The sequence below is a fragment of the Prenolepis imparis genome, unplaced genomic scaffold (assembly GCF_030444845.1).
Source record: "Prenolepis imparis isolate NDT839.2.m4 unplaced genomic scaffold, iyPreImpa1.0 SCAF_9, whole genome shotgun sequence".
In the NCBI taxonomy this organism is placed as follows: domain Eukaryota; kingdom Metazoa; phylum Arthropoda; class Insecta; order Hymenoptera; family Formicidae; genus Prenolepis; species Prenolepis imparis.
This window is the reverse complement of record NW_028141167.1, coordinates 1,791,914-1,811,686: the sequence shown is the minus strand read 5'-3', so window position 1 is coordinate 1,811,686 and position 19,773 is coordinate 1,791,914. Positions and strand designations below refer to the sequence as shown.

The 19,773-nt window shown below is 37.6% G+C and overlaps 2 protein-coding genes across 8 annotated transcripts in view; one reads left to right on the top strand and one right to left on the bottom strand.

Annotated features, from left to right (window-relative positions):
• The first annotated feature begins 569 nt into the window (after positions 1-569).
• LOC145940520 (dnaJ homolog subfamily C member 2) lies at positions 570-3,925 on the top strand. Its single transcript, XM_083045765.1, has 5 exons — positions 570-773; positions 1,163-1,435; positions 1,517-1,901; positions 1,987-3,076; positions 3,325-3,925. Exons 1-5 carry the CDS (start codon positions 722-724, stop codon positions 3,373-3,375), a joined length of 1,851 nt encoding a protein of 616 aa, XP_082901891.1. The 5' UTR covers positions 570-721; the 3' UTR covers positions 3,376-3,925.
• A 2,317-nt stretch (positions 3,926-6,242) lies between these two features.
• The window catches only part of Ca-alpha1d (Ca[2+]-channel protein alpha[[1]] subunit D), a 70,881-nt gene continuing 57,350 nt past the window's right edge, over positions 6,243-19,773 (bottom strand). For 3 of the 7 annotated variants that reach the window (XM_083045756.1, XM_083045757.1, XM_083045759.1), the window contains 17 exons: positions 19,330-19,531; positions 18,600-18,869; positions 18,392-18,475; positions 18,086-18,277; positions 17,898-18,000; positions 17,575-17,729; positions 17,245-17,469; positions 16,687-16,891; positions 16,467-16,600; positions 16,281-16,382; positions 16,050-16,151; positions 15,844-15,953; positions 15,606-15,737; positions 13,664-14,016; positions 12,194-12,655; positions 11,080-11,207; positions 6,243-10,774 (listed from right to left, as the gene is read on the bottom strand). In XM_083045756.1, the coding sequence (XP_082901882.1) occupies positions 10,370-10,774; positions 11,080-11,207; positions 12,194-12,655; positions 13,664-14,016; positions 15,606-15,737; positions 15,844-15,953; positions 16,050-16,151; positions 16,281-16,382; positions 16,467-16,600; positions 16,687-16,891; positions 17,245-17,469; positions 17,575-17,729; positions 17,898-18,000; positions 18,086-18,277; positions 18,392-18,475; positions 18,600-18,869; positions 19,330-19,531 (3,364 nt within the window). In that variant the 3' untranslated portion in view covers positions 6,243-10,369. Of the gene's footprint in view, positions 10,775-11,079; positions 11,208-12,193; positions 12,656-13,663; positions 14,017-15,052; positions 15,097-15,605; positions 15,738-15,843; positions 15,954-16,049; positions 16,152-16,280; positions 16,383-16,466; positions 16,601-16,686; positions 16,892-17,244; positions 17,470-17,574; positions 17,730-17,897; positions 18,001-18,085; positions 18,278-18,391; positions 18,476-18,599; positions 18,870-19,329; positions 19,532-19,773 lie in introns of those variants that run through there. The other 4 variants (XM_083045758.1, XM_083045760.1, XR_014426025.1 and 1 more) reach the window with 4 other exon arrangements.

Sequence of the window (19,773 nt, the reverse complement as noted above, 5' to 3'; positions counted from 1 at the left end):
AGACATTAAAATAATTTCACGAATTAATGAACAATTGCGATTAATATTCCATCAAAAAGATTTCAATATTATTTCTTTGTGCTAAATTATTAATTAATATACAAATTTTTAATGATTTGCAGTGCTTTAAATGTTTCGATATCGAAATCGATATTCGATTCTCGAATAATGAAACGCGTCCAACGCATCGCAATGCATTGCACATTCGAATTCGGATCGTTCGAATATTCTGACTTCTGACCATATTTCTCGCGATTGTTATTATCTGAAAGTGAATTTTGTAAGTAAAAAAATGCAGATATTTTATAATAAGGTATCAATTGGCCAGCATAATTTATTAAGCATTGCATAAAGTATACGTGATTTTGATATTTATTACTATATGTATTATGTGCCCGAAATTTATTGAAATCTCATATTTTTCGTGACATTTTTTCAACGTTAAGGATGTCATTCTATAATTAATTGAATAGATATATATCATGTCTGCTATAAATATAAATATTTATAGCAGACATATAAAAGATCAAGATCGAATTTTCCGCTAAACGAATACCTAACGTTTTTAGGTTAGTCAATAGAACTTTCTAGCTGTTCTTGCGACGACGCTGATGGCGCTCGGGATGCACGTAGCGTGATAGAAGAGTCCTCGACGTGATCCTCATCCGCGTGTCCCGTGTGCGCGATTCAAAGATTAATCTGTCGTGACGAACACGCGACAATGACGGATGGCACCGGGAACGAGGATTCTGCTGTTTTTAATTCCATATCCGGTAAGATATCGAGCCTCTACGAGCCTTTCAATGCGCGACACCGGCCGCGAGAGGTTAGGATTGGTTAGAATTTTCACTGATTTTGAATTGCAAGCGGGTCTTTCGGATGAACTCGCGTCCTTCAACTCGTAAATTTTCATTATTCGGGTGTACCTATTTCTGGTTGTGACGAAAAATTTTGTAAAACAATCACGATCTGCGTTCGCATAATTCTGCGGATACGTTCGTCCGTGATTGATATTTGCCTTTGTGCATGTGTACCATGTGTTCTTCATTTGTTATCTGTTTGCGAATTTAGGAATGTAACTATTACATTTTTTGTACTGTGCTACAGTAGTATAAAACATTTCTTCGTATCTTTCTTACTGAAACTAATATATATATTGCAGATCCTGGTAAGGCAAATGCCAGCACAGCTGGTCCTGTAGTTTTGTATTCAACCGCACAAGCATGGCGAGCCCAATTCTATCGCAGTTTTACCCGCACCAGTTTCTCGGAATCATCAGACGAAGAGGAAGATCTGTCCCAATATCAATTCGAAGACGATCTTGAGTATCTCAGATCTCTTGATCCGAGGGACTGGAAGGATCAGGATCATTATGCTGTTTTAGGCTTGAAAAATCTTAGGCACAAAGCGACAGAAGATGTTATCAAAAGAGCTTGTATGTAAAGTATACTTTATGAACACGCAACATTAACATATCAACATTGTTTAACACTTGGATGTATCTAAAATGTTGCAGATAAGCAAAAAATATTAAAACACCATCCTGATAAACGCAAGGCAATGGGCGAGGAGATCCGACCAGACGACGACTACTTCACGTGTATAACTCGTGCTTGGGAGACCCTCGGGAGTCAAGCAAAGAGACGAAGCTACGACAGTGTGGATCCTTACTTTGACGACAATTTGCCGGAGGAGAAAGATTGTCGAAACAATTTTTACGAACTACTGGGTAAAGCTTTCAAAGAGAATTCACGGTGGTCCGTAAAGAAGCCGGTGCCATATTTAGGCGGGCCATACACGGAACGAGAAAAAGTAGAGGAATTCTATTCATTTTGGTACGATTTTGATTCCTGGCGCGAATACTCATACCTTGATGAAGAAGACAAGGAGAGTGGTCAAGAGTAAGTATGATAAGTGATAGTTTTTTTTTTTTTTTTTCCAGAGAAAATTACGAAATTAGCACTTACGAAAATTAATTAATTACAGCCGGGATATGCGCAAATGGATCGAGAAGAAGAACAAAGCCACTAGAGCGAAACGAAAAAAAGAAGAGATGACGCGAATACGAACTTTAGTTGACATGGCTTACAATATAGATCCTAGAATAAAGAAGTTTCAGCAAGAAGATAAGGATAAAAAGAACGCCGCAAAGAGAGCAAAACAGGAAGCGGCAAAAGCCAGGCAGCAGGAGGAAGAGAGAATAGCCCGCGACGCGGCGGAAAAGGAAAGATTGAAGAAGGAAAAGAAGGAATCTGAAGAGAGAGCGAGACAAGAGGTGCTGAAGCAGGAACGGGAGATGCAGAAAAAGGCATTGCGCAAGGAGAGAAAAGCGCTCAGAGATTTCTGCAAAGCGAACAATTACTTCGCTCAAAATTCGACCGAGAGTCTCCGACATATGGAAAGCGTGGAGAAGATTTGCGAGCTGTTTAAGCTGGTGCAGCTGGAGGAAGCGATGAAGAAATTGCAGAGCGACGGTAGGAATGCGTTTCTAAGCATTATCGAAGAGGCGGAACGGAAAATCGAAGCGGAACGTCGTGTGAATGTGATTAATAACGATGCGAAAAACATACCCGAGAAACAGACCAAGACATGCACCGCGCCCTGGAGCGAGAACGACCTGCAACTCTTGATAAAAGCGGTCAATCTGTTCCCCGCCGGGACCAATCAACGTTGGGAAGTGGTCGCGAATTTTATAAATCAACATAGTGGTTCTACTAGTGGAGTTACTCGCGACGCCAAGGAAGTCTTAGCAAAAGCCAAGAGTCTGCAATCGACCGATTTTAGTAAATCGAGTTTGAAGGAGCAAGCCAATAAAAAGGCCTTCGATAATTTCATCGCCGAGAAAAAGAGCAAGGATGCAGTCGAGGAGAGAATGCCGGCCGTTACGGAACGCTTGGATCATCCAATCGCGAACGGTGTCGCCGCTAAAGAGGTAAAAAAGGAATGGACACCGGGTGAACAGAAACTTCTTGAACAAGCTCTGAAAACTTATCCCACCACGGTCTCGGACAGATGGGACCAGATCGCTGCGTGTATACCGACCAGAACGAAAAAGGAGTGCATGAGAAGATACAAGGTAAGAAAAAAATTATATAAAATAACATTAAATCATGTTGATACTTAAACAAACAAGAAATATATTTTTTAAATAAAAGCAAGAAAATGGCAATATTTTTAATAATAATATTTAAATTAAACATAATTATATGTAATTAATTTATTTTAGTATGCACATAAACATTATGCAAATATGTAACGATCAAATTTCGCATCACAACAATCACACATGTAGCTACGCTACACGCTCATTTCTCTTTGTTGCAGGAACTGGTAGAACTCGTGAAAGCGAAGAAGGCGGCACAGATGGCTAAATAATATTAACTGCGCCCTAAGCTCGAAATTTATCCCTAACTTATTGAACTCTAGTTAAACAAGCAATTTTGAGCGGCAATTAAGTCGTTCCACGAGATAAGGATCTTCTGACAAAGGTGGAAGATTTCCTTTCGACAAATATAATCGAAATTTAAGACTGGACGACGAGAACCTTAGCTTACTCATTGAGTACCAGTTCGCGTGTATACCTGTGCCTTGCTACAGCCGATACGTGCACGAGTTAGCTGCACGGCATACACAGAAATTTGACATGTTTTGTTGGATGAATTCTGGAGCTCATTTTAATTCCTACGCGTTGTACCTTTGGAAAATCGTACTGCTGCCAATCATTATTTCCGTGGTGATCAAACTTACAACTTGGGAAGATCTCTTGTGTACAGCTTCCATTTTTGCAATATGAATCTTCGTGAGCGATCTATACTTCGTGCTGTAAGTACTGTAAGATAAAGAGAAACTGCTACTGGACAATGGCTGAAGAAGGACGGCGAACTTTATAAATAAACGTCGACGTTTTGAGAGACGCCCCTTGGAACTTGTCATCTTGTCAATGAAACCATTCCTGCAGTTCCGTGAGTACTCCTTATCCTAACTATACATATATATACATGAATTTTTCCTCATCCTATAATTGAAGAAATGTTTTGAACGAACAAAATATTATTAAATTTGAAAAATATATCACTGATCTGTTAAAAGCGGCGATAATTTTTCGCGCTTTTTCCTTAATTTCTGAAATATTATCATTTTGCTTTTCTTATACGTGTCGAAATGACGTCTGAACTGTTTTTAATCTGATGAATAATTTTATGAATAACATTTAACTGTTATCTCTCTCCAAGAGATACTATAGGAAAAATATTTTTCGCGAATGATACAGAGAGAATTTTCTCTTAGAATTTACCCTGAAAATCATGGTAATCGTGGGACAATATGGTATGGAAAGAATTTTATGAGAATTTCTCTGATTAATATTTATCACAAAAATAATATCTATTACAATAAAATATAAACTATGTTTGATTAATTTTACTATGCAGTTTAGTAAAAGTAATCAAACATATTTTATATTTTATTGTAATAGATATTATTTTTATTGTGATAAATATTAATCAGAGAAATTCTCATAAAATTCTTTCCATATATATCATATTGTCCCACGATTACCATAATTTTCAGGGTAAATTATAAGAGATAATTCTCTCCGTATACGATACGCGACATGAAAGGATTTCGTGAAGAAATGTCGTTTCAGTCACCGTTCAATTTTATTGACCTATTTTTCTCATTCCATACTTCAACATTCCAAGTTTATAATAAACCCATATTGAAACACACTGTGTTACGCACTGCTATAAACTTACGAGCGGCGAAATATATATGATTAAGACGACGACGTGTCCATTGACAAATCCGCAGTGTGTTTAACTAAAATCTAATTAGGGTAGACGAATATAATTATTGTGCATTTTGTTCTGTTAGCACTAAACCTATTGAGAGGTTCGCGTCTTTTCTTCGTACCCGGCATATATATCACACTCTATCATTATTAATTATTTCTTACAATTAATATATATTAATCTTCGACTGTATTAATATTAATTCTCGGCTATATTAATACCAATTTTATATTTCGAACGGATCATGTACAACAAACGTATCGAGAAACGATCTTAATACAGTAGAAATACGCGATTGGTCCTGTTGAATCCTGCGTCCTCGAATCTTTCTACGCGTTTTAAGAAGACACACATATAAATATATATCTATATATTTATACATTATACTCTAGAGCAAGCGAAAAGTATTTTACGGGTAAATTCTTCATGAAATTTCGCGTATTGACTTTCTTTTCAAGTTTTCCCGCGACTGATTAGTCAGACTTTCTCCAGTCGCAAACTCGTAATTTTTTTTCTCGGCTTTAATACTTACACTATTCTCAGCCGTATATCCTCCCTGATCGGTTTTTATTCAGTCTCACGAGATTAAAAATTTTGATCTTTATGACTACTTTCACGCGACATTATATATTTATACGATAAATTCTATAATATATAATATACGAGAGAAAGAAAGATACATCTCTCATATATTATATCTTGTATTTATATTCGCGATGTATATTACGTTGAGAGCTTATCGTAAATGAAACTTGGCACGTAATCTACAATTCGATGTGCGAATTTTCATCCGTTTTAAAACGGTATAAAAAGATAGCCGTGGATGAAAAGGTTTCACATTACTAGAAAGACGTTAAGAAATTAATATTATACTGCACATAAAAAGATATTTTTGCAAGCATAATAAGTTCTTTCCATTTCAAATAATCTATATGTTGATTTGCTCTTTATATAATTAATATCATTATTTAGCCAGATGATTATTTCGTAAAATCCAACGACGATCTTTTCTCTTCCTGAGAATTTTCGATCTCTTATATCCCTGCGAAATATAAGCGCGTGTGTGTATGTACACTAACAATAAGAGAATTTTCTCTTAGAATTTACCCTGAAAATCATGGTAATCGTGGGACAATATGGTATAGAAAGAATTTTATGAGAATTTCTCTGATTATTATTTATCACAATAAAAATAATATCTATCACAATAATAAAATATAAAACATGTTTGATTAATTTTACTATGCAGTTTAGTAAAATTAATAAAACATGTTTTATATTTTATTGTGATAGATATTATTTTTATTGTGATAAATATTAATCAGAGAAATTCTCATAAAATTCTTTCTATACCATATTGTCCCACGATTACCATGATTGAGTAAATTCTAAAAGAAAATTCTCCCAGTGTATGCATGGCGACTATAAACGAAAAAGATCGATTGCACGGTGTTTTAATTGCTATGACAATTTTTATTCAGACATCATAAGATATAAACAGACTTCGGATTTTTAAACATTAGTGGTTCTGGACCGTGGCGCTCTATTTACTTTATTTTTATTTTTGTATTTCTTTCGTCTTCGTGAAAGAACGAAGAACAGACGGCGATTTACATTATTTTACAGAGCGTAAAAAATCCTGCTCCTACCTTATGGTCATGTTTTACGAACCTGATGTAGTCTGTGATTTTTACACTTACTGCGCTTCGGTATCATCTGACTTCTAATTTGGCATATACATATGTATGTATGTGTATGTGTACGTACTATATATAATATATATATTTATTTATTTATTACGTAAAATAACGCTTTCACTTAAATAAGAAGACTAAACGGAAAAAGGGAAGGAGACACTTATAAGTGAAATTAATATACAGAACATAAAAAAATATGGGAAAAATATACAACGCAGTCGAAAAGGGAATATCGGGGATGAGGGATGAGAGAAACAAACCCTCGATTATACATAATTTATAAGAGCGCGCTCAACGAGAATCGGTTGTCGGTGCAAGCGAGAACTTTTTGGCTTATAGTGTTCAGACACAACAACGCGCATCTCGTATAAAATGATAGACGTAATAAAAGAAACGGAAAAAAACAGTTTAAGACAAGAAAAAATATAGATATCGATACGGTTATTCGGCTGTTGCGTAGGAGAATTCGCGAAGAAGAGGTACGCGAGAGAGAGTAGAATTTCGCAATTGGTCGTAGACAAGCCAAGAGGCTTTCGCGAAGAACGTGGTTCTGAAAGGTATTCCAAACTCTAGTAAGTGTCAGTAATAAACCGGATTTATATTAATCGCCCTCCTCCCCCCCGATGTATTCGCTCGCTATTCGGCGAAACTCCGAGATCCGTGTGCGACGTCTCTCTTCGACTAATTGTTAGAGATTCTAATTGGTTCTAGACACGTTCTCCCTTCGCATTGTTGCGCGCTTGTCTTTTTTTTTTTTTTGTTTTTTCTTTCTTTTTTTTTACAACCTGTGACACTGTGCGTACAAACGGGAAAAATCGAAGCTTTTACGCGACAAAACTCCAGAACCACGCCGATTGACGAGTACTTATATAAAATTTACGAGAGCTTAAAAATTTGTCAACGACTATATAAGTTTAACATTTACGTAATTATAGTTTAGTTATCTATGCACATCTCTCGCCGCGTAATTTCCCAATATATCTCACACATACACGCGTTCCTGCGTATCCCAAAGTCACTCAGAATGACACACATCGATAACGCGGTTTCTACATATTGCGATTTGGGTTTTAAAAATCTGAGATTGTATTGTTGCTGCGCGGCTGCGTTTTTTTACGACTCTCTGTCAACTGCGTTTCCTCGCGAGTGAGCTCTTTGTGCGTGAATGGGGACTCGCGCAATTTCCGAACGATTTACTCTCAATCAATTTTTCATTTGTACTCTCACATTTTTTGCTTGTATAAATATTTTAATATTATATTTAATATAGATATCCGGTTATTATTATATAATCAATTATGTTGAAATTAATCAATTTAAAGTCGTTTTATGATTTTGATTTTTTATTTCGTATTCAACATTAAATCTTTTACGAAATTAGCATTTTAGTCCTTGTTATTAATTGTATTTACAGTGTAATGAGGTATCAATAATCGAATATGCGCCGATTGATTAAAAAATATTGCTTGATTCTTGCCAATTAAATTTAACAAAATTTAATTTTAAAAACTGTAAATGTTCGTGAAAGACGTGTTCCCCAGGAGATTAGACTGTCGGAAATATCTATAAAGTGACTCTCTTTATAAGGCTCTTTGTACCGTTGAGCATGCACTTGAGTGGGTGTAATGGTGGATTGAGAGAGACAGAGATAGGGAGAGATTCGACGATCGTTGATTCGCAATCTAAATCATTACGTTTTTTTACCATCTCGTCACGTATCCTAATATTTTAACATAATAAAAACCATGTATCGAGAGTCTCACCGCGTTGTTCCTTCATAAGAAAGTCCGCACGTCTTATCTACCCATCCACACTTATATATTTTTACCCTCGTTTGTGTGTAGATTATCATATATATATATATATCGAGATTATATATATACATATATATATATAATATTTAATATATATATTATATATTAATATATATAATATTTTATATAATATTAATATTAATATATATATTATATAAAATATTATATATATTATGTATACAATATAATATATAATATATATTATATTGTGTGTATACATAATATACGTACATATATACATATATATATATATATATATATATATATATATATATATAAAATATCGCAGCACTAGTTTATCGGCCATTCATCCTCACACATCTCAGCAGAAATATACGCGCGCAAACGGTGTTATGTACACAATTACAAATACGAATAATAATATCTATATCGTCACAACATATCATCAGTAGTGTACAATACACTCGATTCGCAGCTCTCTCTCCTCGCGCAATAATAATTCGCAATAATAGCCGTTTACTTTGTCTAAGTTGATAAAAGTCTTTCTCTGGTCCGAAAGAAGTTATAGATACTTAGGCACTTGTTATCTCGTCTAGAATCCATATATACGTACGAATCATGAGTTGTAATTATCATGCTAGTAACCGGCAATCATCAGAACAAGGGCAACGAGAGATAATTAATAATGAGAGCAATAAGAATGATTAAATCCGCCGATGTGCCTCTCGCGCGTAACGTGGTTCGTACTTTTCATCCTCTTTTAACCCTCTATGACTTTAATTTTTTTTTATTTTAGCGAATAACAATTTGTTCGCCGTATAAAAAAGTGTTTATTATCCAATGAGAAATTATGGTGAGTAGATAAAAAGTTGTCACGTCAGGTTACACAAGTTTATTCTTATGAGGTAATGGTAAATGTTTTATAAGGTGCCATAAAGAGTTAACACAGAGGTGACGAGCCTTGTAAAAAAGGGATTTTTTAATTTTGCTAGAACAAAATAGACGAATTAAAATGCTTTTATCTTTGTGAGATGGAATTTGTAATCTTTGACAGATTTTAAAAATTTCGAATTTTAGATTATATTTTTTTGTCCTTTAAACAAAAATTATGCCATTCAATTAAATATCAAATATAATATAGCGACAGAATTTTATTTTAATAAATTTTTTGGATAAAGAATTTTTTTCATTTCACGATCAATTGCTTGCAATTTGTTCTTTATACAAATTAAAATAAATCAATTTTCAAGCTAATTAAGGTCGAAAAACAGTTTTACAGAATAAAAATTCTTAGCTTTCACTTTAATTCGCCTATTTTTCGCAATTTTTTGAGTGCACGCGACATTCGTCGTGTCGTCCTTGGATCAGGACAAATCGAACCGAAAACGGAGATTAACGTTAAACGGGGACAATGGTAAATCTCTAAAGGACTGTTTCTAAAAGTAAACTCAATTCCGTCGGGAGCCCGGGTCCTCCCTGGATGCTTCGTCAATTTTAGTCTCGCGACCGTTCGTCGAAAGGACGAAGAAGCTCCGTGCCGCAACGACTTTTACTCGATCGTCTTTGATCCGTCTCGTCGCGGCGAAAATATATATTCTAAGAGTTTATTATATATATTCTTGTGCCTAAAAACGCGCGATCGAGCGTGCGACTTGATCCGCTCGATCAAAACTCGCACGAAATCTCGCTAGAAATTGGCCGAGCCAATAAGTTAGGAATCAAGGCGACCCAAAAAATGTATCGGATAAAACACTCACGCTCGGCTAGAAAATACATGGTTCATTGTGGTGCCCGAGCGTATATCGCAGGCTGAACATCTTGAACGTCTCGAGCTGCTACATATACATCTTTTCCCCCCTTTAGACTAAGCCAAGACGTCTTGTCCCTCGAGCAGTATCTCTCTAATTATAGCTATAAATATTCAGAACAGTTCAAAAAGCGTCCTCGAGCGTCCTCTTCGGGACGAGAACAATTATGACGATCGAAATGGTTACTTCATCGTAACCGACGATCTCGTTCCTTCGGTGACTACTCCCGTTCGGAGGGAGTAGGAGTTTTCGGGTTACGTGGACGACGTTTGCATCGCGGCGAGCGAGTTGTCGTCCTGCTAGGACGGCGGCTGTCGCTGTTGTTGTTGCTGCTGCTTCCGATTGCTGCCGCGATGACGAAAGCCGGAGGACTGTAGCTGACGGTAGACCGGCTGGCTCGGCGGCTGCTCCTGCAACGGCTGATAACCGATACCGGTTGTCTGGTGCGGTTGCTGCTGCTGCTGCTGCTGCTGCTGCTGATCTTGCTGCTCTTGCTGTTGGTCGCTGCTCCACGGCTGCTGCTCCGCTACGCTCTGTCGCAACTGATAGGACAAGGGCTGGCCGCGTCGTTCCTGTAGCAACAGCTGATGCGCCGCCCGGTCCATCTCTTCGCGCGTCATGTCTAATGCCTCTTGCATCTCGCGCGATGTATACCGCACAAAGTCCGGGTCGCAAAACTTGCCCAGACCTTGCTCTACTAGAACCTGAAAAATATACGACGATGACAATATCATTAGAGATTGAGATAGATAGCGAGAAATTATTAACACGCACAGAATCCGCATAATTTGCCTATAGTTCCGATTAATTCGAATATTGTATAAATATTATTATTATATAATTACATATTAATTATATAATATTTAATATATATAATTAATATATATTTAATATATATAATTTAATATTTATATAATATTAAATATAGATTGTAAAAAGGACTCTTAAATTTAATAGGTCCGCGTTCCCTACGATATTTTTCTTTATTTTTGTATTTTTTTAAACTCACCCGACCGACGAGGCTCTCCGCGCTTCCGATGACCTCGAAGTTGGGCTTCCGGTCCGCGGGACTTCCGGGCATGCTGTGGGACAGGCGCTCTGCGCCGACGCTTCCGTTACTCTCTGCGGTCCAGGAAACTGACGAACGAGGAGAGGCGTCAGAGTGTTACTCGAATAAATCACGCCCTGCCTCCTTATTGCTTTCGATTTCTTTTACTTTTGCTTTCCGAGGTTTTACGTTAGCAAAAATAGCGCATACAAACCGATTAGTAACATACAAGTGCTTCTTGCAAGCGTCGCAAAATTATTAGGGTGTAATCGAGTTGCAGTTAAGTTAAAAGCGTTAGGTGACAAGTTCGTGTTAGAATATTAGTTCGAAAGCTGACAGAGCGCGTGCTTCGAGCAGCGATTGACTACCTGAGCAACACTTTGCTTCGTATCCCCTACGTCTCTCTTCGTATATTCTTGTCGATTCCTCTTGGAAAATTTCATTTGCCAAGAGATGCAGGTGCAAAGGTTGAAAAATAATCGAATGAAGAATGATTGTACCACGAGCTGCTTGATTTCGTGAATAAATTTGTGTGTTACATCAGTTTTCATTCGATTGAACACAATTTTAAACACAAAATAAATTTTAATTAACGTACTTTTTTACGTAAAAAATATTTAATTATTATATACCTTTATAAATATCTGTCGTTTATAGAAATGTGGAGAAATTATTTAAAAAATTGTAGGAAAAAATTAAAATATATGTATAATTTGGAAAAATGAAATTAATAAAAATCCGTAAAAAGGTATAACAATTAAAAAAACTATTGCTCGTGATAAGAGTGCATCGATATATCTTCATATTAATCCTTTACGATCGACGATATTAAATATTCTATTTTATTTTGTTTTTTTCCAAGCATAATATTTTTTCTTGAAATACAATAAATCATAATAGAGTATGATCCGTATCATTTCTGATGAAAAAGAAGGTTATGAAACAACGTATTATAGCAAGACACAATTGATGTAAAATCACTTTGATCTCGATTGGGAAAACGAGATATACTTTCGCGGTATACCTGAAGAGTCTGTACGCGATCGCTAAGGATTAATTCGCGTGCGTTAATCACCTCTGCCGTGGTAGGACGCTCGGTGCGACAAGCAGGAAGCGCAAACGCGCCATTGTCGCGAGTCCACGTCGGCGAGGAAGCCGGCCACGGCGATGGCCTGGTTCTGCGCCATTTTCAGGCCGTTGGCGATGGTGCGCATACCAGGGCCCGACGCGGACCCCGTACCGGTCGCGGACCCCCCCGTCGTCGTCGTCGTCGTCGTCGTCGTCATCGTCGTGACGGCGGCGGCGGCGGTTGCGTCGCGCGACCGGAAGCTCGCCGGGGCCGACTTGCCACCGGCAGTCACGGCTTCACGTCGGCCCCTGGACCGGCGCTTCGTCGACCGGCTACGACCCAGCATGGTCACGTGGGGTTTTCCTGTCGTGCCTCGCGCGGCGCCGCCCTCCGAACGCGGGTTCCACCTGCCAGAATCGCTCGATCCGCTTCCGGTTGACGTATCCTCGTCGTCACAGTCGTCTAAGGCTGCGTGCGAGCGGACACGGGGACGATTTATCAATGACACAAGCCTACATAGAGCCTACATCTCTTTTGTTCGTAAATTAACGCGATGTTGAAAAAAAAGAAAAAAAAAAAAAATTAAAACGAGAGAAAGTGGAAGCATAATGAAAAATATAAATGCAACTGATAATATTCATCCATCCCCCGCGTCGTTTAATAAAAATTATTTATTAATCGCGTAGTTGAGAAAAAATGAGAGTTAAACCATCAAATAAATCATATTCAAAATGCCAAATTTTGCGTTAACGATATTCGGTATTATGTGTATATATTATCTTTCATTAATTTTGTAGATTTTTATTTATTATTTAGTACCAATTAGTTTATACACAATTTTTTCTGTTTTCCTTTTTTTTTTTTTTTTTCCTTTTTTTTGACACCAATTAATTTTAACAGCAATATTTTCCAATTTTTCAAATCTTTTTCTCTCATTTACAAATGTTTAGCTTAAAAAAGTATCCAAGAGAATTTACTTTCACTAAAAAACATAGAAATTTTTAAATTACGCAATTCAACAAAAAAGAGAATGATCAGTTCCTGTAATTTTTTTGATGTTGGGTACTATTCCTTCAAATTTTTCTATTATTTCTCTATATTGGAAAATTTGTGATTAAAATTGCAAAAATATTTTTATGTATTTTAAGGAATTATAACTTTCATATATGTAACATATTGGAGAAGCTTTATCATAATCAAAAGTAGTTCAATACATGTATACATACTTAATATTACAACAAAACTTCTCGAATAAATAATAAAATACATTACAATGATTTTTGCAATTTTAACAGCAAATTTCTCAAAATTTAGACTCACGGGACGTCGGAATAGTATTCGAGATCAAAAAATTGCGGGAAACAATTCTCTCTTTTTTTTTTTTTTGTTGAATTGTTATAAGCCGACGTGTCTTTTCCTCGAGGACAGGGACGGGGCGTAGTTAATCTTCGCGTGATTAAACCGGCATTCCCGTACCGTGATTACTCCAGACTGCGCAATCGACGCAGCAGCCCCGCGACGCGTAGGTATAGTAACAGTTTGTCCCATTTGACGAGGAAGCGGGGCTTGAACTCGTCGCGGTGGTCGAGGTGTTTGCGCTCGTGGTAAACGACGCGGTGATCGTCGTCGTCGCGACGCTCGATCCGCTCGCCGTGCCTTCTCCTGCGGTTCCTGACGCTGCTGCTGCGACCGCTGCCGCTGCTGCCGCTGCTGCGACAGCGGGGGTGTGCGCGATCCCGGAGCTCGGGGTGCCGGTGGACGAGGACGGTGCGTTTCGTCGTGGCGGTGGTGTTGGTGGTGTCAACTGCCGCTCGATTCCATCCTGAAGACTGCGGCACGAGCGTGCAACACGCGCACGCGGATAGGGCGGGAAGGCGATAAGGGAGAAAAGAGAAGCGCAAAGGTCGCTCTTAGTTAGTGCGTGATTACGCGTGACAAATTGGTGTACGCACTTCCGAATGCCTCGAGAGAGTCTGAAAGAGTCTGATATGAAGTAGAAAGAGAGTCCTGTCTCTTGAACAACAGCATAGTTATTCGTCTCACAATCGGAGTAAATGCTGCACAGAGAGAATTTTCTCTTACAATTTACTCTGAAAATCATGGTAATCGTAGGACAATATGGTATGGAAAGAATTTTATGAGAATTTCTCTGATTAATATTTATCACAATAAAATATAAAATATGTTTGATTAATTTTACCGTGCAATTTAATAAAATTATTCAAACATGTTTTATATTTTATTGTGATAAATATTAATCAGAGAAATTCTCATAAAATTCTTTCCATATCATATTGTCCCACGATTACCATGATTTTCAGGATAAATTCTAAGAGAAAATTCTCTCAGTGTATAAATCAAATATTAATTAAGTATGCTTGTATTTATTGCATTGTATTAATGATATATATTTTTATTGTTTTTCTGCAAAGGGTCTGATACTTTTTATATTTAAAATCATCTTGTAAAAAATTGATATTCCTTGTAAATGAAGTCGATTTTTATCGAGGCATTTGGAAGAGCTCAACAAGCATTATTATCAAGTGTAATGATTAACAGTAAATGCAACATGCGCGATCAGCTGGCTGAAGCGCTACGATTTGCGAGATTCAAATGCATTCCAGTTGCATCTCGAAATGCATATGAGTCCCGCACTTCTAATTCGCAATTCGGCTCCCCCGTTTAACTAATCTTCACGTAAACACTACATTCTCGGTCTCTTGCGAAAATGTTGAACGGGATCCTGCAGGCGTGATTTATGAAAAACAGACACATGCAAAACAAGCAATGCTGATGAACAAAAAAAAAAAAAAAAAAAGAGAATGAAAAGCCAACTACCAATCGCAGAGCCCTAACTTGTCTTACCATATTCGCTATTGGGGTGAAGATAGTTACGGCTAGCCGATCCACTGAAACGTACGATAGTAAACAGAAGAGCGAAATGAGAAAAGGTACGAATCACGTTCGCGCGACGCTAAAAAGCCTGCCAAATAACAACGAAATAAACATCTTCCCGCGAATAGGAAAAATCAGCTGACTCGCAACCGAGAAAATCCATATAATCGCGTTATATCGGTCCTTTATTATTGCTTTTTATTCATTATCGCCCATTTATATCAGTGAAAATGAAAATAATGAAACAAAACTTGATGCATCCGTATAGCATTTTTTTCTCTTTCGATTAAATTTACAAATGTAAGTTACTTCGCGATACATTGAGCCAATTAAAAAATAAAAAAATTAAATTGATGAACATTCTACATGCATTATGACGTGAGAGACGTGATACCGAGAGAGAATGAGGTTGTCGTAGGGAGAGTAAAATCATCGATTACACTCAAACAAGAGACATAATAGACTAACAATAATAGAGTATATATAACTGCTGCGGCTGCTTATTGTTCACACGCGTACTTACTCGACCACTTTATACGCGCTCGGTTGTACCGGGTTGCCGAAAGCAGCGAGCGGTCTCAGAGGTATGCTTTCCTCGACGCCCATCAGTCGCGCATTTAGTCCCATCTGATTCATCGCACCGTCGCTCAGACCACTACGATCATTTTATATATATATATCAGAGAAATTATTATTTACATTTTTTTATTTAAAAAAATTGGCAGAAATTTTATTAGTATTAAAATACGGGAAATACCCACCCTGCTACATTTGGCACAACTTGGTGAGTAAATTTCTTGGCGGCATCCGGAATAGCGGCCCTCCGTAACGAAGCGTATGGTAAAAAGTCTATAGAATTGGTCGGGGACGCCTGTAGTAAACAGTTTTCGATTATAACGCAATCAATTAGGATTAGATCAAAATTAGAAATCTGTGATTAGAGGTAGATTAGACAGAGATTACTTACCTTCGCAGCAGTAGAGTTAACCTTTAGCGATCTCGCCCTGTGGAAGCTGTGATGTCCCTTTCGCATGCTGGACCACACGCTGCCAAAGAGCGAGTGATTTCTCTGAAAAAGTATTTTCTAGTTTAATTTACATATAAAAAGAAAAATTTTTGCATAAATTAATGATTGAATATAATTGCGCAATAACCTATTTTGTATAAAAATTCTTATTAGTACTTGAAGAGCGCTTACCCTGTGCATAGGTTCTGGATTGTCATCGAGGAGTTCCTCTAAATTACCGGAAATTGCGCGTTTCAATTCGGGACCAGCTTCGTGTAACGTTCTCAACCCGGCCTTTTAAAAATTAAAATTACATTTGACAGATATTATCTCGATATAGTATACTCTATAATTACTCCGATCTCTTCAAGGACTCACCTGAAGGGTCACGGTGTTGTGACAGTCTCTGTCTCCATCCTTCATTTCCTGTTCCTTGCGTTTCTTGAATCGGCGGAAATAGTCCTGGATGAGGAAGGTCGCGTAAAACTTGCCGACCGTCACCTCGTCGTCCACTGAAAGAACGATTCGAAGCATAATTATAAATTAAATTTCGCGAGAAAAAAAGAACAAATTTTATGACGAGACACGCATCACTTACCTCCGGGCGGCGGAACGACCTGATCCAGAAGCTTCGGACTGGTCCTCTTCCAGATCTTCTTGATCACCGCCCTGAGCTCGGAATTCGCGTCGTCGATGTTACCCTCCGTCTTGATCCTCAACGAGGTTCTCACGACGGCGAATAGCGTCGCGTTAAACAACACGGTGCCGTCGCTGTTCAACGGCATATTCATCGAGACGAGTCTCTGAATTTTACAATTTCGCGAGATTAGAGAAATTAAAATTGTAATGTTAATTTAATTTTTTTTTAGCTCAACAGTTGTCTCGTTTTACTCGTGCGATTTTATTAAAAATATACCCGAGTAATAGATATAATATTACATCAGATATCGCGTGCAGAGAAAATTATTTAATTAATAATGAAAATAGAAGTAATAATATTTTTATATAACATAATATATTTTTTTATAAGATAAAAATTTATTTATAAATTTTTTGTATAAAAAAAGTAGCACTATTTTTTTAATCGCTATTGCAGGCTCTCTATCATAGACATAGACCCGTAATTATAAACCCTTCATTAAGCTTAGCTACTGACCTTACAAGCTACTCTATGAGGGCACAGCTTTCCGAAACCCAAGGGTGGTGATATCTTCCTCAGCAGCGTCACTACGTCGAGATGCTTAATACGTCCTTTCGCGTCGGGATCGTATTCGGACCACAGGCGAATAAATTCGTCCAAATGATGCGGTCCGAGAATCGACCAATCTCTCGTCAAGTAGTCAAAGTTGTCCATAATGACGGCAACGAAGAGGTTGATGATCTTTTTTTCGCGAGATATAAATATTAGATTTATAGAATTTGGAAAAAGAAATTATATATTCAAAGATTGGAACAAAACAAAGTAAGATTCCCAGAGAGTACTTACGAGAAATGAGCAGAGCACGTAGAAAGATATGAAGTAGGGAAATGCAATGTCCGATCCGCAACCCTCGGCCTTAGTGGATTCGTCGCTATTGAGATCGCATCTAACTTTATCTGGTTGCGACGAACAACCCATCATGATTTCTTGCCAGGCCTCGCCTATATTCAGAAACATACAAAGAATTTTTTTTTCAATAATAACTGTACGCTTATCTTTGAGAGAGAGATTTATCGCATTTCTCATTGAGAGAATTGCATAGATCAGCTGATTCGAAAACTTTCTCCATTAACATTAAATATATTGCCTCGAATATAGAATATACTTACCGGTCGCCGATCTAAATAAGACCAGCACGGCTTGCGGAAAGGACTGGAAATTATTATTGCGATTTATCGCCGTTTCGTCGTCTATCGCGATCTTCCCAAAGACCTGAGAAGAAAATCATTCGCTTAAATCGTCGTTTTTCCAACGCTTTTAAACCGCGCGTCGCGTTCAATCGATCGATTTCGCTCACCTGCATGCCTATCACAGCGTAAATAAAGAAGAGCATTATAATGAGAAGGGCAACGTAGGGCAGAGCTTGGAAGGACTTGATGAACGTCCATAAAAGCGTTCGAATGCCCTCCCCCTTGCTCAGTAGTTTAACCAATCGCATTACGCGAAACAGTCTAAAGAAATTGATGGAAATGAGGGTGGATCCAGGGCCCTGCAAGGGTCGTAAAACGGTTGACTCGCGGATCACACTTCCGGTTCTTTAAATATAATCGCGAATATTGCTTCTCGGGTACTCGATCAAAGTCGAGGCGCAACTGATACTTACGTGAACTTCCGAGTAAACGATGTCGATGAAACTTCCGAGCACGATAATAAAATCAAAGACATTCCACGCGTCGCCGAAGTAATTCTGCAAATTAATAAAAACGGATGACACACAGCTAGTTGCCGGTATAATTAGACGTGAAAGCTTTCTCAACGCGAATGTAATGTGTATAACGAAGGACACAATATGCATAAAGGCGAGTCCGCACCTTGAATCGAAATGCAGCCAGCTTGAACACAAATTCAAGGGCGAATACGGCGGTGAAGATCATATTGAGAACGTCCAGAGCGTCCGTGTAGATTTCCGGTTGCCGATAGAACTTCATCGCGAGGGTCACGGTGTTGATCATAATTAGCGTGAATATCGTGTACTCGAACGGTTGGGAGGTGACAAACCACCAGACTTTATACTGTATTCGATGCTTCGGTATGTATCGGCGGACTGGCTTGGCCTTTAACGCGAACTCGATGCAATTTCTCTGTACAGGAAAACGACAGAATTAATGCCTTCATAATGCCACGCGGAGAGTCTCGCGTATGATGCTAAAAATACATATTTTAATAGAAAATATAGTGAGAAAATTTTTTAAAAATATTTAATAAAATATTTAATAAATAGAATACAGAATAAAGTATCTGAATACGCAATTTTTCTCGCGTTGCTGGGGGGATCTATATAATTTTCAATTTCATTATTTTTTTATTAATAAACACGACGGTTAATAAATTTTAATAAAAGTCGCACTACATTTTATTACCAATTATTGTAAATTTAATTATATGTATAATATAGCGTTTCTTTTTAAAATGCTTGTTTAATTGGAAATTAAAATATTTTCAGCATCACGCATGTACGTCTCTCATTATGGTGTAAGCGCTATGAATTTGATCATGATGGTTAATCGAACTATTAATTGGATATTCGCGCGATATACTTACCTGATTTTTATCGAGCTCGCAGTTTTTGTACTCTTGCTCGCCTTCGTTCTGAAATGTCACGATAACGAAACCGACGAAGATGTTCACCATGAAGAACGCGATGATGATAATGTAGATGATGTAGTAGGCGGCCACTATCGGCCGGAAGTTATGAATTGGTCCATGATCCTCTTCGTTGGAGTCGATCGACCATTCTAACAGTCTGTCAGCAGACATTGAAGACAATGTTAAGTGATATCTCCAACTATCACTAGAACCGTGTCTACCCTTATTTATTCTTACGCAATACCGTTAAAGCAGAACAGCATCGTATGTAGTCGAGATACAAAATTTAGAATCAGAGAAAGTGATGACGAAAATGAACGATAAGAAGCGAATTCTCTCTCAAGGGACAATTTATTATGTCGATAATAAGAGCGAAGAAAACTTCGCTCTCACGACATA

Coding starts and splice junctions, on each gene's coding strand:
- LOC145940520 (XM_083045765.1), top strand. CDS start 722: ATGACGGATGGCACCGGGAACGAGGATTCTGCTGTTTTTAATTCCATA. Junction 1,436..1,516: donor AGATGTTATCAAAAGAGCTT/GTATGTAAAGTA, acceptor AAAATGTTGCAG/ATAAGCAAAAAATATTAAAA. Junction 3,077..3,324: donor AGTGCATGAGAAGATACAAG/GTAAGAAAAAAA, acceptor TCTTTGTTGCAG/GAACTGGTAGAACTCGTGAA.